Source organism: Hirundo rustica, chromosome 1, assembly GCF_015227805.2.
Source record: "Hirundo rustica isolate bHirRus1 chromosome 1, bHirRus1.pri.v3, whole genome shotgun sequence".
In the NCBI taxonomy this organism is placed as follows: domain Eukaryota; kingdom Metazoa; phylum Chordata; class Aves; order Passeriformes; family Hirundinidae; genus Hirundo; species Hirundo rustica.
In genome coordinates, this window is record NC_053450.1 from 104,382,978 (window position 1) to 104,398,569 (window position 15,592).

The 15,592-nt window shown below is 37.8% G+C and overlaps 1 protein-coding gene across 1 annotated transcript in view; it reads right to left on the reverse strand.

The window, feature by feature from the left end:
- Positions 1 to 15,592, reverse strand: part of TPK1 (thiamin pyrophosphokinase 1) — a 309,075-nt gene that overhangs the window by 182,172 nt on the left and 111,311 nt on the right. The window contains exon 3 of the mRNA XM_040081488.1: positions 5,909 to 5,978. Coding sequence (XP_039937422.1) covers positions 5,909 to 5,978 — 70 coding nt within the window. The remainder of the gene's footprint in view (positions 1 to 5,908; positions 5,979 to 15,592) is intronic.

Sequence of the window (15,592 nt, forward strand, 5' to 3'; positions counted from 1 at the left end):
CTTGCCCATTTTCTGGTATGTTTTATGTAGTAAGTACACTTAGAAGCACCTCTAAGTAAACCCAGTTGCTGGTGTCTCTCTCAAAATAAATTTCCACTTCTTGTGATATGCAAAATGTACTTCTGCCCCTCCTAAAATTAACAAGTGAATCTGAACTAATGCTTGTGTAACTCCCAGATTTTTCCTTTACAGCATATGATGATTAAGTGAATAGAAATAACTCCTTTGCTCCAGAAGAATACATATTCCTGGATCTGGCTTAGACAGATGTTTAATATGAAGATGAACCTAGAAGTAAAAAAAAATAGACCAATGATTTCCAACTCTCATAATTTCTGTAAGCATTTGATTCAGAGACCAAATAAGTCTGATATGCCTAGTGATGTTATTGCCCTAATACTTTCAGGGAACCCCTTCCAATACAGGAAGCTAATTTTGGTTTAAATTTAGGACTGAAACGATGCATATTTCATGATATTCATGTCTTGCTACCTCAACCTCTTCGCTGTTTCTGAAACAAATCTCGATTTAACAGTGCACAGCTACTGGAATATAAATGTATTTGAAAACAAAACTGAGTGAAAGTAATTAAATTGAAGATATAAATGAAAAAAGAAAAAAAATCACATGGTCATGAGGTATCTTGAGAATTTCTCATCTGCACTACCTGAAGCAAACACATTATGTAAGTTCAAATGGATTCATCTTTCCAAACACTGAAGGATAAATTTCTTTGGTTTCTTTAAATTTTTTGGTGCCTGGCTGCTTTCTAAAAGTTAAAAAATGGATCCCAAGTCAGGTATTTCCTAAAGGAATAGGGATAGGGAGGGCTTTTTTGAACACTCCTACAGAATTTATTAGGATAAATGCAAGATTCTAACTTTGATCTTTAAACACTGTTGTAGTTTTTAGGCCAGGAAAAGATTTCTGATATAAAGATCTCCTTTAAGCCATTTGACAAATAAAGCACTGCCTGAGTTTTCAAATTTCTTGGCTTTTGGACTGTAATCCCTTAAATCAAAGATCTCTTCACCACTAGCAGCAAAGGTGCTGGCTTTGACCTCACAGTTTCACAGGTTATATTTGTTTTAAAACACTACAAAAACATATTTTCATATCAACATAAATAAAGCAAAGACTTCACAAGTACAACTGTCTCACATCCTCTCCAATTCATATCTATGAATAGATTTTAAAGACAAGAAATTATCATTGTACTCTTCATGTATAATTCTATACTCAGATAATCTCATTCAGTGTTTTCTGCATCAGTGCCCTAATTTTTTCCTGAATATAAGATGCCTTAAAAACAATATTCAGTTTAATCTGAAGAGTTCAAGCAAAGAATTCCTCTCAATTGTACATTAAGTTATGTCAATGGCTAATTACCTTCATAAATACCCTACTTCTAGTTCAATATGGAACACAGCAAAGTATGTATGAATTTCTCAGGCTAATAATCTTTTTAGGGACCTACTTTTCCATTAGTAGAAGTTATTGGGGAAAAAAGACAGAAGATCTCATTTTACAGATGGGTTTTGCTAGCTGTTGTTCAGATGTTCCTCTTTTGACAATGGAGGCACTGGATCTCAGATTAGTCAAATTCAGTGTAAGCTATAAATAACCAACTGAAGTAGCCAAGGCACTACTTACCCTCACTAACTGCTAAAATGCAGACATGAAACCGTCATATACAGACACTGTGATTCATCTTTCCATTTTTCACGTAGGCAAATATATGGTGACGACTACCCTTTCTCATGGAAGTTACATTAGCTGAGTTTTCTCCTGTTCAAAGGTTAAATTTTTGTTTAGCATTCAAATTTTGATAAAAAAAAAAAAAAACCTGGAAAATGCACGGAGAGATCTGGGTGCAGTTGCACTGGGAGCTACAATCTTGTTGGGATTACTGAAATACGACTGAGTGTTGTAATGAAGGGATGCAGGCTTTTTAGGAAGAACAGGACAGGAAGCCGGGGAAGAGGAGCTGCCCTTTCAGGGCAAGAGAAGCTGGAGTGCACAGAGCTCTGCCTGTTAGGCAAACTAAAGCTGAAGTGGAATTGCATCTTGACAGGGATTTCAAAGATATAAGTTGATTGTAAAAAGATATTTTTTAGGTCTGTATTTGAAATTCAGCAGCTGCACCAACTGGAAATGTCTACAAATTTTGTTCCTAATTTTTAAAAACTCCCGTAGAGCTTCTTTAAGCTGTGTGCATTTAGAGATGTTCAGAGAAGAGTTGTATAGTAGCAGCTGTATTTTCATGCATTACCTGAGTTCACATGATTTATGTCTAATACGTAGAAAATGCTACCATTTTCCAGTTTTACTGCTACTCTTATATTTCATACAGTTCACAGGGAGAAACTGAAAGAGTAGTGAAAGTGACGTTCTCTTTGACTGTAAGCAAGCCAACTAGTGTCACACAGTAAGTCTGAAATACTAGTCAGAACTCCAGAAACACAGTATTTTTCACGATTGGTTTATCCTTCCTCCTGCAGAGCTCACCACTCCCCTCTTTAACCTGATTCTCTTAACCACTGTTAACCCATTCTCTTAACTATCTCTCAAATCCATTGTGTACTCTTCAAAACAGGAGTACACAATGGATTTGACATCTCTCTGGAAAACAGCATCCAAGACACAAGTACTAATGATTAGTTTTAAAGGTTTCAATGTGATGATAGTTTTCAATGCATTTTCACCTTTGTATACCCCAAAGCCAGTGACACCCAGGTTTAATCAATGTCTTGAGATTTAATCAGAAAGTGTTGAGAAACAAGTTCTGCACTGATACAGATAAACAACAGCCTAATGCTGAAGTGGAAAGCAGTGCTTCAAAATGATTCAAGAAAATTCAAAATTGGATAGGCAAGGCAAACAGAATGAGGCAGAGCAAAAAACCCATAAAGATCAGCGACTCACCTTTAACTCTGATAAGCAGCAAATGTTTAGCAATCAAGAAGGGTTTAGCAGTAATCCTTATTTCTACGTGGGAACTGCTGTTAACAGTCTAAGGAAAATAATACAGTCCTTTCTGGACTGTAGAGTCACAGAGAGAAAAGCACCAGCATTCAGTACTTTTTTACTCCTGTCTTTCCCCTGTCCCCAGCACTGACAGCTCCCAAGGACCAGCCTCCTTAAGGGAAGTGATCCTACCCTTTTGGTTACTCTTCTTAGCCTTCATGGTCTAGAAAGCAATTTGTTTTAACGTACCATTGAAAAAACCCATCATGGTTTCTCCTTGTTAGCACTTACAAAAATGAAGGTTTTCTTGGACAGGTTTGTTTCTAAACAAAAATAATTGCAACTCAGATTGTTTGAGAAAATGGGAAAACCAACCAAACATCATAAAAATGCCACAACAAACAAAGAGGAAGACAGGTAACATCTTACCTCATGTTAACCTCATGACATAAAGTCTCATTGCTATGTCAGCCTGTGCAGTGCTGTAAAGAGGAAGGTGAACTTCCTTTGCTTGATGGGTCTAGCACAAAAGCAAGACAAGGTATCAGCGGAGGAAACAAGAAACAGATAGAGGTGGGGGGCTCTTGAAGCAACCTTTGCTGCTTTTCATCCACCAGCATAGGCCAACATAATGAAAAGCAAGTTAAAGAATTGTTCAGCACTGAGGAAGAACTCCAGCAACCATGGAAGCAGCAAAAGGAGGCTTAAGAGGGAATACCTCAATTAAACACAAGCATCCAAAGACACAACTATCAGAAAGACTATGCATCATCCCTCTGCACTCCTTCTGGGATACTGACACAATCAAATACCTCTATGAAGTGCCTGTATGCCAACACACACAGCATGGGAAACAAAGAGGAGGAAGCAGTGCAGTCACAGATCTCACTGCGATTATGGAGATGTAGTGGGATAGCTCCCGTGGCTGGAGTGTTGTCATGAAGGGCTACACACTATTTAGGAGACACAGACTGGGAAGGTCTGGTGGTGGAATTGCACTCTATGCGTGAGGCAAAACTTGGAATGTCTTGAGCTCCATCTATGATTCTGTAATATGAACTTATCTCCAAAGGAAGATACCAGTACAACAGCACCATACTGCAAGCTGGTCTTTTCCCAAAATATTATCACTAATTCCCATTCCAAAGGATTCTTCATAAATCAATCAAAATATCAATCAAATTCTTTATTTATATCTCTTGTATATTATAATATCTCTAAAATTAAAGAACTATTGTTTTTTAGGTTTGATACAACACCATTAGATATCAGGGCTTTGAATAAAGTATAATTTTATAAGGTTAAGACAGCATTAAGAATGATTAGTATGTCAGTGGAGTCTGAGCAGACCTCTTTAATAACAATGGACAGGGAATTTAAAGAAAAATACTTCAGAGAAGTAAATGGATATTCTTTCCAGCTGAATGATTTCTTTAAAGACAAAAATCCAAATTATGCATGTCTCCTTTTTTTTTTTTTCAAAAGAACTACTTTGAAGGTAAAATATACCTACCCAAAGCAATTAAGATGAGAAGAAAGACAGAGGAAAAGAATACTCCAAGGGCCAAGTATGTATGACTGAAAGAACTTTTAAGTCAAAGTATAATCATCCATTTTCCCCTGAATTATATTTATTTAATACAAACATAAAGGTGTGAGGAACAGATGAAAGGTAAAGCAAAAGCTCTCAAATGTTGTTCTTTGGAGAGCATCACCATTATCAAAGAGAACTATTTACTGCAAGTCAGTCTTGAATTCAAATAGACACCTTGTTTAAGTTTTCCAAGGCTCTGTGAGCACCTACTAGAAAAGGAGAAATCGAATGTTATAAAACATATGCTATAATAGTGCTTCCCAGACTTCAGCTTTGGTTTTTGAAGTTGTAGAACTTTAGACAAAATTCTTACAGGTGACAAAGGAAGAAATTTTTACTTTACTTTTGGACTACAGTCATCCTCTCCAACTCTTGTCTTTATTCTGAAGGAGAGGAGGAAACTGAGGGTACTCATGTCTCCATCACACACTTTTCATGAAATGAAAAGCAAACTACGTATCAGATTTTGCTGTATGAAAAAAACTGTTCATAAACTTTTAACTTCTACCAGATGCCTTTCTCATACCTTTGCTCCAAGAGTCAGGTTTTTAATCTGCTTTTATGAAACTACTTATTTATGAATTCTTGCTCAAAAAACCTGGAAATCCTAAAGACAAGCAAAAAGAATCCTTAGTAAGCTAAGTTTGCACAATGTTCCATGATTCCAATACAAAGATAAGAAATCACTTGAATGAAGTGTTTTGCACCACAACCTCAGCTCAACACTTCTGGTGCAGAAACCTGGGATGTTTTATAATTTTAAATGCCATTGCAGAAAAGAAGAACATATTCTTTCAGTCATATTTCCCCACCTAGTGTGCACATTTATAGTTTCTGTACTTGCCTTTGGTCATTTATAATACCCTGATGTTAATTGAAAAATAACTCAAAAAGACGATTTCCTATTTTATCACCCATCTCACTTCACCAAGTAAGTAGATTTCCTCTAAGGCCTCACATGATAAATGAAGAGGACATGCTTTGTTTCAGCTTGTGGTGACAGGCATCTAGGCAGCCCTTGCTAGGGGCACGGCAAATTTTTTCCAAGGCCTAACTCTGATGGATGCACAAAATAAGACAGACTGAGAGCAAAGCTTTCAAGAGAAAAAAGACCACTGGGCTTCAGGAAAAATGGTGTTTCAGGCTACCTATGTTTTTTTAAATTGTAGCTGGGAATAAAAATTTAAGATAATGTGGAGAAAATATTATACTACCTGTCACAGTTTATTAAAGCACCATGGACAGAACAAGCAGCTGCTTAAATAAATGAACAGATCCTGCTCCTCCACATTCTGCTTTCATTGAGAAAAGATGACTTCTGTGGCTTCAAGTGTATTGCTCACATACCTTTCCTGGCTCCCCTCTGTGATGTGGTAGAGACGATTGGCACCTCCATCAGCACAAGCTCTCAGGGCAGCTGCAAGTGAAGAAAGAGAACATCAGTGCATTTGCACAAACAGCTGACAATCCTGTGTAAACTTAATTGTTCATAGTGGCAGAGGGGTTGACAATGAGATTCTTATATGGCTTTTAGCTTCCTGTACTTGACTGCTTTCTCTGTTTCTCTAAATAGAAATTTGAACTGTTTTTATCAGACTAGTGCCAATCTTCATCTGACTCTGCCACTGTACTTGCAAACAGCTTATTTCTATCTATCTGTGAACCTGCTGCCCAGACAGCTTAAAATACAAGACAGGTAAGTATTAAAAACCTGAAAAGGCCCACCCTCCATCTACAGACGGATCCTCTGCCTTGTCATAAGTGGGAACTTGCACTATAAACACAACTATGTTCTCACCCAGGCAGAAGATTCTCTATGGTGGCTCTACAGCAACCTGCATAACACTGGGAAAGAAAAATAACCAAGCGCTAATCATGACAATACCATTTTTCTCTTTTTTTCTCCTCCTATGACACAAAAATGGTAACTTTATTACAGTTCCTATATTGTTCCATAGACTCTTTGAATCTTCTGATATGAAGTAGGTGGTTTAGGTCTTAGCTTTAAATCTTGGACTATCCTGGTAAAAAACCACAATAATTTTCAGCACTTCCACCTAACTCAGGGACCACAAAGGGCATGTGCCACTAATTCTAGCTGATTTAAACAAGCAGAGACATGATCTCTTCTGATCCTTTTGTTTATAGAGCCTTAAGTTATAGAAAAGAGACAAGTCTAACACTATTATATTACAAAATCAAACAGAAATCTTTTATTCATAAGCTTCCCTATTAATCATCATTTAACTAACACACAGCTCTTTCATGAGGTTTTTAAAACCAGATAAGCTATTAAAGATTGAAAATGACCATCTTGTCTTAGCAGTCATTATCAGTTTTGCTCCGAGATGCACTAGTTAGATAACTATAGCACACAAGATAAAAGAAGCTGTTGCTTCCACACTAGGGTAGAGTGTTCCAGGCAAAGAGAGACTGACTGGTAATCCTGAAAGGGCTGAAAGTCACAGGGCTGGGAGGAAAAGGAGGAGAGACAAGTAAAAAAAAAAGGTACAAACAACAAGATCAGGCACTTCTTGCTACTGAGAATCCAATTTTCCGCTAAAGCTGCTTTCCTTTGGTGCTTATTTTTCAGTCAGAACCACCCCTCAGCAATGATACAAACCTGTATCTTTCCTTTTGGTGTACTTTAGATGGGCAACCCACTTCTTCCCCTACTTAACCAGCCTATACAAATAGGGACAACAGAGTTCACCTCTACAGCTGCTTTCAACTTTAAGTCATTCTTTCTTATGTGGGTGCTGAACTCCCACAGGGAGTGCTTGTAAATTAATATCTACTGTCCAGTACCGTGACCTCGGCTGAGGATTTTTTAGGGGGGCAGGGGGGAAAGAAGGAAGCAGGACAATACAAAAGCTACTAGTTCATCGCAGGTAACCTTGGGTACCTCAGCTCTTTTTTCCTTCACGATGAAGCCATGAGCAGAGCAGAAGAACAAGCAGTGTTCTCTGTATTGCTTTTAGCACAGCTTCTGCTCCTGCTCTCTGCAGCACCCACTCTGGCAAGCACTACTGCCCTCAGCCTTCTTGTATAGACCCTGCTCTGTCTCCTTACACCACTTCACTCACACCTTAGATCCTCTACTCAAACACATATTAACAAGCCAAGGTCAAGCAGATTTGATCCTGAGAAATCTTATTAGGTGAAGCGATTTCTAGATTGTTCTAGAAGCTTGCCAGCCACTTACCATGGTGATTCACTGCTTCAGGCAAGTGCCTCATCCAGTCTGATGAATACAACATCACTAGACAAGAACAACACGTTTTGCCTGCTGTGTTTGACTGTAAGACTTCTCCTTTCACTTGAGGTCACAGCTGAAAATGGATGGCTATACCTCCTTTTACCTAGGCATATCTGTTGTCTCAGGGAGTTCAGCTCACACAGAACATAGCAATGGCCCATTGGAAGAAAAGCATGTAATACCTGTTCTGAAGTCAGCTATCCTGTCCACTGGCTTATTTGGCAGACAGAAGGCATCTAAGCAAGGCCTAGGATCTAAGTACATGACCTGCCTAAAGGATGTTTCCCAGGCACACTTACAGCTTTTTCCTTCTGAAAACAGTGAGTTTTCAATCTATTCTCCCCGACTTAAAAAAAAAAAAAAAAAAAAAAAAAAAGGGATGAGATACATAAAAAGACTTTAAAATCTATTATTGGTCTCAATTACTTTAACACATCTAGAGCCTTAGCTATTGCATATTCTCGCACTGGACTTACCACAAGTGGAGCCTGGCCCAAGATCTCTTCATCTGACCTTACAATTTTAAAACAACATGACCAAAAAACCCAAACCAAACTAAGCAGCACAAAACAAATCAGTCTTTAATCAGTGTGGTGGTACATGTAAAAGTACTGAGATTCTCCCAAAGACAGGAAGGTGCCTAAGTAACAGATCTATGACACTTGGATGTTCACACACAGATATGGTGCTATTATTTCATATCTCAAATCAAGAGTTGCCTTATATAACTGCAATTTAAAGCTGTCCCCCACAAATTTATTCTTATTGAAAGGAAAAAAAAATTCAACTTCTGTAGCACTGTAAAGTTATTTAGAGAAACAATTTATGAGGTACTGATCCTTCACCAGCAAGTTAATAACTTACACTGAAATCAAACAAAGCCTCAGCTGCATTAAGGAACAAGCAGGTAATTAACAGATTGGCTGGAGGCCAGTAAATCATAATATTTCAACAGCTATGAACTAAGCTTTGCTTGACAAAAAGTAATGATACATGTTAGGTGGAAGAATATGTATCATTATTATCTGGAATTGTTTAGGAGATAGTCAGCAATTCTAAGGTTACAGTTTGGATGGAAAATTCTCCATGAAAAATAATAGGAACTGATTTTATACAGTGCCTTTTATATTAGAGACAACATTGCATTACAAACAACTATTTGGCCCAGGTGCACCATGGCAACTGCATAGGCAAATCTAACAGCCTCTAGGCACTTTGCAACAGCTCACACAAAACCTCATTAATTATTTCAGGAGAAACCAAAGGACCTGAACAAGATTTGGGCTTTGTTTTGCTTGGCTTGGCATCCTGAAAACAGAAACACCTTCTTCTGAGACATTCTCAATTTAAACAGATGAAAAAAAAAAGAAAAATTAAAGGTGGAAAGTGATGCAAATGGATGACGTGCTAAGGGTCACAAATGGGTCAAAGGCAAGTTATCTTCCAGGGTGACCAAAGTGGATGGTGGGGCTTATAAAATGAAGAATAACTTAAGTGGACAGTCAGAAGACCAAAGGTCTTGCTTTTACCATCTCTTCTGGCCCATAGGGTACCATCAGAATACAGCAGACCCCTCAAATTTGCTAGGTGGGCTGCACATGGACTTACGTATGACAGAAAAAACTAAGTCACCAAAGACATTATCTAAGGGCTAGAGGCAGTTAACCCTGCCTCTGTAAATTGAGACATACTAAGAAATGATTGTACAAGTAGCTCACTGAGCTCTGGTGAGTCAGGAAGACCAACAACTCCAGAAAAAAAACATGTGATATGCAACGGGGAGCTGTAGCTTTTTCAAGGAGCACAACTAGAAGCAGAGGAGGCCTGTGCTTTTGGCCACCCAGCTCAGCTGCAGAGCCCCATGGTACCATTTCATGCTTCTGTTATTAGAAGAGATGATGCTAAGATGACAATGACACAAGTGCACTAAAGCCCCAGCTCAGCATGTGAATCTGCATTCCTTGGCATTTACCAGAAATTACCACCTTTCCAATCTGAATATTCTGTGTTAAGCTCCACTCCTCAGAAATAGCTCTGTCTGCTAAATTATCACCTTTTCTATCTGTTAGATTCCTTTCTCATATAACTCCAGTGTCGTTCAGTGAACTAGGGCATGGAGACATAATCTAAAAATCAACTGTTTTATTGTGCAGGAGGGGGAACTCAATGCCGCTGTCAATAACTGCTTCCCAAGTTACTGGGAGCAGTATATGTTCAGTCCAGCAGTGTCTGAAATTACAGCAAGAGTTAATACCCCTCAGCTCCACCGACACCAAGGAAGAGTTACATAAAGAGCTTATTAGCAAGCCATCCCATCTAGGAGTTTCTCACAGGCAGCGTGAATGAAGAAACAAAAGCCCTTCTGAACAATACCCTTCCTTTTAAATGGTGCATCTTCTGCTAGTAACCGGTGAAGTACTTCCCTTTAGTGACTGAATTTGAGGCACCAATTTTAGGGCTTTTAGCTTTTACAAAATTTATTCTAATACAACAAAAATACTGGAAACATTTTACTTTATATTCACCCCTTTGGCAAATATAAAAACTTCCTGTCCCTGTGAGACAGGATATAAGCAGCATATCAAACACAAAAAGGCCTTGGCTGTGAACTAACTAGTTCTGATGTTTTTTTGCAGAAAAGGAGCAAGCATATGATCATACTCAATAGCCCTGCAAATTCAGTTGGGGCAAAAGACTCCACAGAACAGATGCAACTCTTGCAGACTAAGATGAGTGCATAAAAAGGGAATACATTTATAAATGTTACCAATACCTGGGAAAGAAAAGTATACCTTTATTATTCCTATTCTATTATTCCTTCCAATTAGCATTTAAAATATATTCTTTTCCAAGCAGATCTTGAAATCAATCCATGGTTTTTGCTGAAATTCAAATTTGTGACAACTGTCCTTAAATTGTATCATTCAACAACTGTTTTGGCCAACACTAAACCCACTAAAAACTGCTTCAGTATAGTCCTGATCCTTTTCTAATTTTATACAACTTCTAGGTATGCAATCTCTTTCCCTCATTCATTTATTGATTCAGTAGCCTGGTAACCATAATTAACCTGCCAGCAAAATCTATGCATAAGAGAACTCTGCTTAATTAATGACTTGGAGTGCTGGTAGTAATACATATGTGAAATAAATGGTAGATATGCAGAGAATTGCTTGGTTGGCTTGCTACATAAGGCAAACACATTTTTGTCCCAGTATTACTAAAAAACAGCAGTTACCGACAACAAAATGCATAATCTGTATTTATGTGATGTCTCATTTTCTCCTTTGTCTTGCAGAAACTGCAAAAATAAATTTTAACAAACCCATGGCTTTGCAGAGCTGCAGATTGCTAGATTGCATCTCAAACTATTCCCTCTCACCCATATGTTTCCACCTGTGTTATCAGGACTGTTTGCAACTGCTATTCCACATCAATTACAGGGCACTGCAGACATCCCTCTTCTGTCAACTGCAGCTCTGTTTAGCAATTCAGCTACCAGTCCATAATAGTTTTCTAGTTTGTGGCTGGATGCTTGTCTTGCTATGAGGCTTTTTAACTAATTAAAATAGGTCTATCCTTATGCTGCAAATGAGTGGTTTGGCCACTTAAAGAAACACCATCAAAGACAGTGGTGAAAGCAGTTTTATATGAACTTTTGAAAATACAACTTTATATAGTTTGATGACAAGGTTCATTCTATTACTTACTACAGAGACGATAGCATACAAAGGAAGATCAAATTAGAAGCAATTTGAAATGATTTGCACAGAAGCTGGGAATGCACCATGGTGTAAGGGTGCAAAGGATCCAGATGCAAAGATCAGGGTGTAAAAGGGCTTAGCAGCACTTAGTCAATGAGTAATTAATATTTACAGAGCAATTAGGTAGGGTTCCCTACAATTATAACAATGATTAACTATAGATTTGAGGTGGCAACATTCATACTACAATCAATTCATATGCACACACATAAAATCATGTGTACAACCCTTAGTATTTGTGCAAAGGTACCTATCATAAATTCCTCTTGAGTTCAGTGGACTGCTGACATCAAATTGCTTTGTGTTTGCCAGCATGCAAGGGCTGCACCTCGAGAAGTGTGACAACAGGATGGGGTGGGTTGGGGGTATCAGCCTAGGCTTCATTGTTGGTGACAGTTCTTTGAGTATCGCAGACTTGAGGGCTTGCAAGCTCTGAGGTGTCACACTCAGAGGGTTGCTATTCTAAAATTGTTTGTGTAGCCAAGAAAGATCCACCAGCCACAAATCTCTTATACCCAAACCACGACTTCTAAACTATCCATATCAAAGAACATAGGTACGCAGTGGTCCTGAGGCAAATGGATCATCAACACTGGAGCTAGCTGTGTGCTCCCATATGGACCAGACTGGAACTTAGATGCAAAATGACTGTACTTTTGGTAAGGTAATTATATGCTTCCTATAAAGCTGCTGTGCTTCTTTAATCACTATGCTTTGAGCTGTAAACATCATAGAGATCTCAGCCAAGCAGAGGCGAGATTCACTAAACAATTAAATATGAGAAGACGAGGAAGAAACCAATGTGAGAATGAATTAGGAACACTATTCTTTTTTCAGTGCATTGATTCACTATTGAGCTAAAGTGACACAGATAACATTTCTCTTTAAAAAGTTCACACAGAAATTAAACACATGGAAAAGGAAAACGTTTTTCCCACAGACAAAAACCACCACAGAATTTTGCACCCATCGGTGTAACAGCAAAGCAGCCCTGTGCTGTGTCACAGAGAAAACTAGGAGGAGAGAGCTCAAACATAAAGTACTTGCTGCCATCATTTCCATTAAAATCTAAGTGACCTTTTCATGACAAGGCCATGTGGCTTGATGCCACTGTGGGAAGAACCAGGAAGAAGTTTCTCTTTATTTCCTCCTTTTTTTTGCTCTCTGTTTGAAAAATGACAGCTAAAGCTATAATATAACATTTAATCAGCTTTTCTTCTTGCCCTGAGCACACATCTATTATTATTAGGTAACAGTAAGAAAACACTGATTAGGGCACAGACAAAAAAAAAGGAAAAATGCACTGAAGTGCATAACATTAATCCTGACTTTTTTCCCCTGATACACTACTTGTTTTGAATGGTTTTACAGAATAACTTGTCAAATCTAAGCTCCTCACAAATCAAACAAGCTGCTGAAACAAAAGCAGGAAGTCCTACCTGGGCCTTAAATCTGTATTTTCCAGAGTGAGAAGGAATACAAGCTCTCTACAGTAATATATTTGCATTCTATTGAAGTCTGATCTGATACCAGGAATCCCCCAGAGATTCACAAGCCCTTCCTGTAGCGCCACACATTGGCACCAGGGTTGGGTTGGATCCTGGTTTGCAAAGTCCTTGCCTCTCTAACCCCTGATTGCTGATGAAGAATCAAGTGAGTCTCAAACATCAAACCCCTACAGACTCAGCGCTGCTGATCCTTCACAATACATCCATCAGGCAGCCTTTCAAACAACACCTGCTTTCATTGCTTTGCAAGTACAATGTGCCTCACTAACCAAACTTTACTACAGCCTGACGACCAGGGTCTTATACCTACAGCAAACACCTACATTGAAATATAACAAAGGTGAAATAACTGCAGGAGTGTGCAGCTAGCTTTTTCTGCATCCATTACCTGGTCATGGAAGTGAAATGGAGAGGTTTTAACATTAATTTTACTTCTGAAGTTTTAAAATCATATTGTTTAATAATTGTTGTAACTGCCATTGACTTCAAGCTTTTGAATGCAACTTTCTATTTCTTCATTTCCTATCTTCTATTGCTGAAGCATTGATTTCTGACAGAAGGAAAACAAACAGCTTTAAACATGATGGAATACCCCAACTGCTTGCAATTTTAATTGCCGGTCAGCATGTTATCAGACAGACTTTAGTAACAAGATGACTCTATTTCTACATGGAAAAAAAAAAATTGACTAAAAAAATAAGCACCTTTATTAGTATTATATGTCTACAATTGCTGCAGAGGAAAACAAAAAGGAAGCGCTTTTTTTTTTTTTTTTTTTTTTTTTTTAAATCTGTCATTGCATCAGCAATAACAGACTTCATGAAATCACTGCTCCCTACCCCAGAATGAGAAGTATATGGGGCAGGCAGGGAGGCAATATTTGGAAAAGGGTGGTCAGCTGTGCGAAAACAGCAAAGAAGAAGAAATAGTTTCCTACTGTGCTGGCAACCAGCAACCCTACGCTCTTCACCACAGCCAGTCTCCTTCCCCTCAACAAAATGCATTAATAATTCAAGCCAACCTGCAAGTATAACACAACGAGCATGATAAGTTCATACTCATGTCCATGATTAAATATTTTCAGCTAATGCATTTATATTTCAAATTTTGTTTGCCTAAATTGGATTTGCAGTAGCTGGCAACTCATAAAAAAATTAATCATACACTTATTTAAATTGCACAAAATATATTCTCATGCTACTAAAGCACACATCTTTCCTTACAGCCAAGAACAGATTTCCACATAACCATTTTATATCACAGTCTAACAAAAACTTTTGTGTGCCAAGGAAATTTCAGGGCTCATAAAAGTGAGAAACCCCAATTTTGTTAAAAGACAACTAGACTACTAAAATGCATAAATTTCTGAATGAATCAAGCATGCTTTGACACCTACTTGAAAACTTACTTAAAATACTCAGGAGAGTAATCTTGGTCTAAAAGTTGTTTGGAAGTAAGTATCTAAAAGAGGGACAAACAAGAAACCATACAAGGAAATATTAGGATGATAGATAAATTTTTCTAATACTTTATTTTTTAATGTCTTGATAACACAACCTATGTTTATGCTACATACTCTTGTGTATTAATAATTTCCCCTACTTTTAACAGATAAATATTCAACAGATTTTCAAGCAAACAACTGTTAACACAATCCAGAGAAATGGCCAAAGCCTCCCCACCTCCCCCAAACTGCTATTATGTAACTTATGACAGTTTCACTCTTGTTTCTGACTGACCTCCACATCTCTTCTGTTGTCTTAACTTCCATATTTGGGCAGTGGTGAGCTGCAGTAGAAGTTCCTTTGAAGAAACTGGAAATGTAAAACTACAAGACCCGATCTTACCTACTTTATTTCATATTTGGAATAACTACAAGTACATATGCCCTGGCATTTGCACTAATCTAAACCAGAGCGGTCTCATGAAAGCCATGGATTTGCATTGTTTTTTACTATAGTTCTGGCAGTTTAATAGAGTTTGAAGGATGAAAATGAACATGGATATCACAATGTATTGTTCCTCTTAGGAAAAGAGGAGCTTTAGCTACTTGCATCAAGTCTAATCTTGATCTCCAACATCTTCCCACACAAAATAGATCTAAAATTGAAACAATATTCTTGTTAGGCACTTCTTTTTAGCTAAGTTTTCCAGCAGCCGAGAAAGAAGGTCAGATAGTACATTGATATAAAAGGTCTATGGTATAGTTTTCATAAACACATTTCTGTCATTTTTTATTTAATAACACAGTTGAAAAACCCCAAAGGATGCACAAAAAAGGTTATTTTCATTCTTAAAATAATATAGAAGGTGTGAATTAGAATTTTCAAAAGAAATAATCAGCAGCAACAATAATTTTTTGGAAGTTTTTAGCTATCTTGATGAAATAATATGTTAAATCATCAAAAGACACAAAACCCCCTCCCTTGGACTGTCAGAATCAGCTTCAAACCAGACTACAAGCTGCATTTCTGAGTGCTAAATGGGATTTCACATCTGA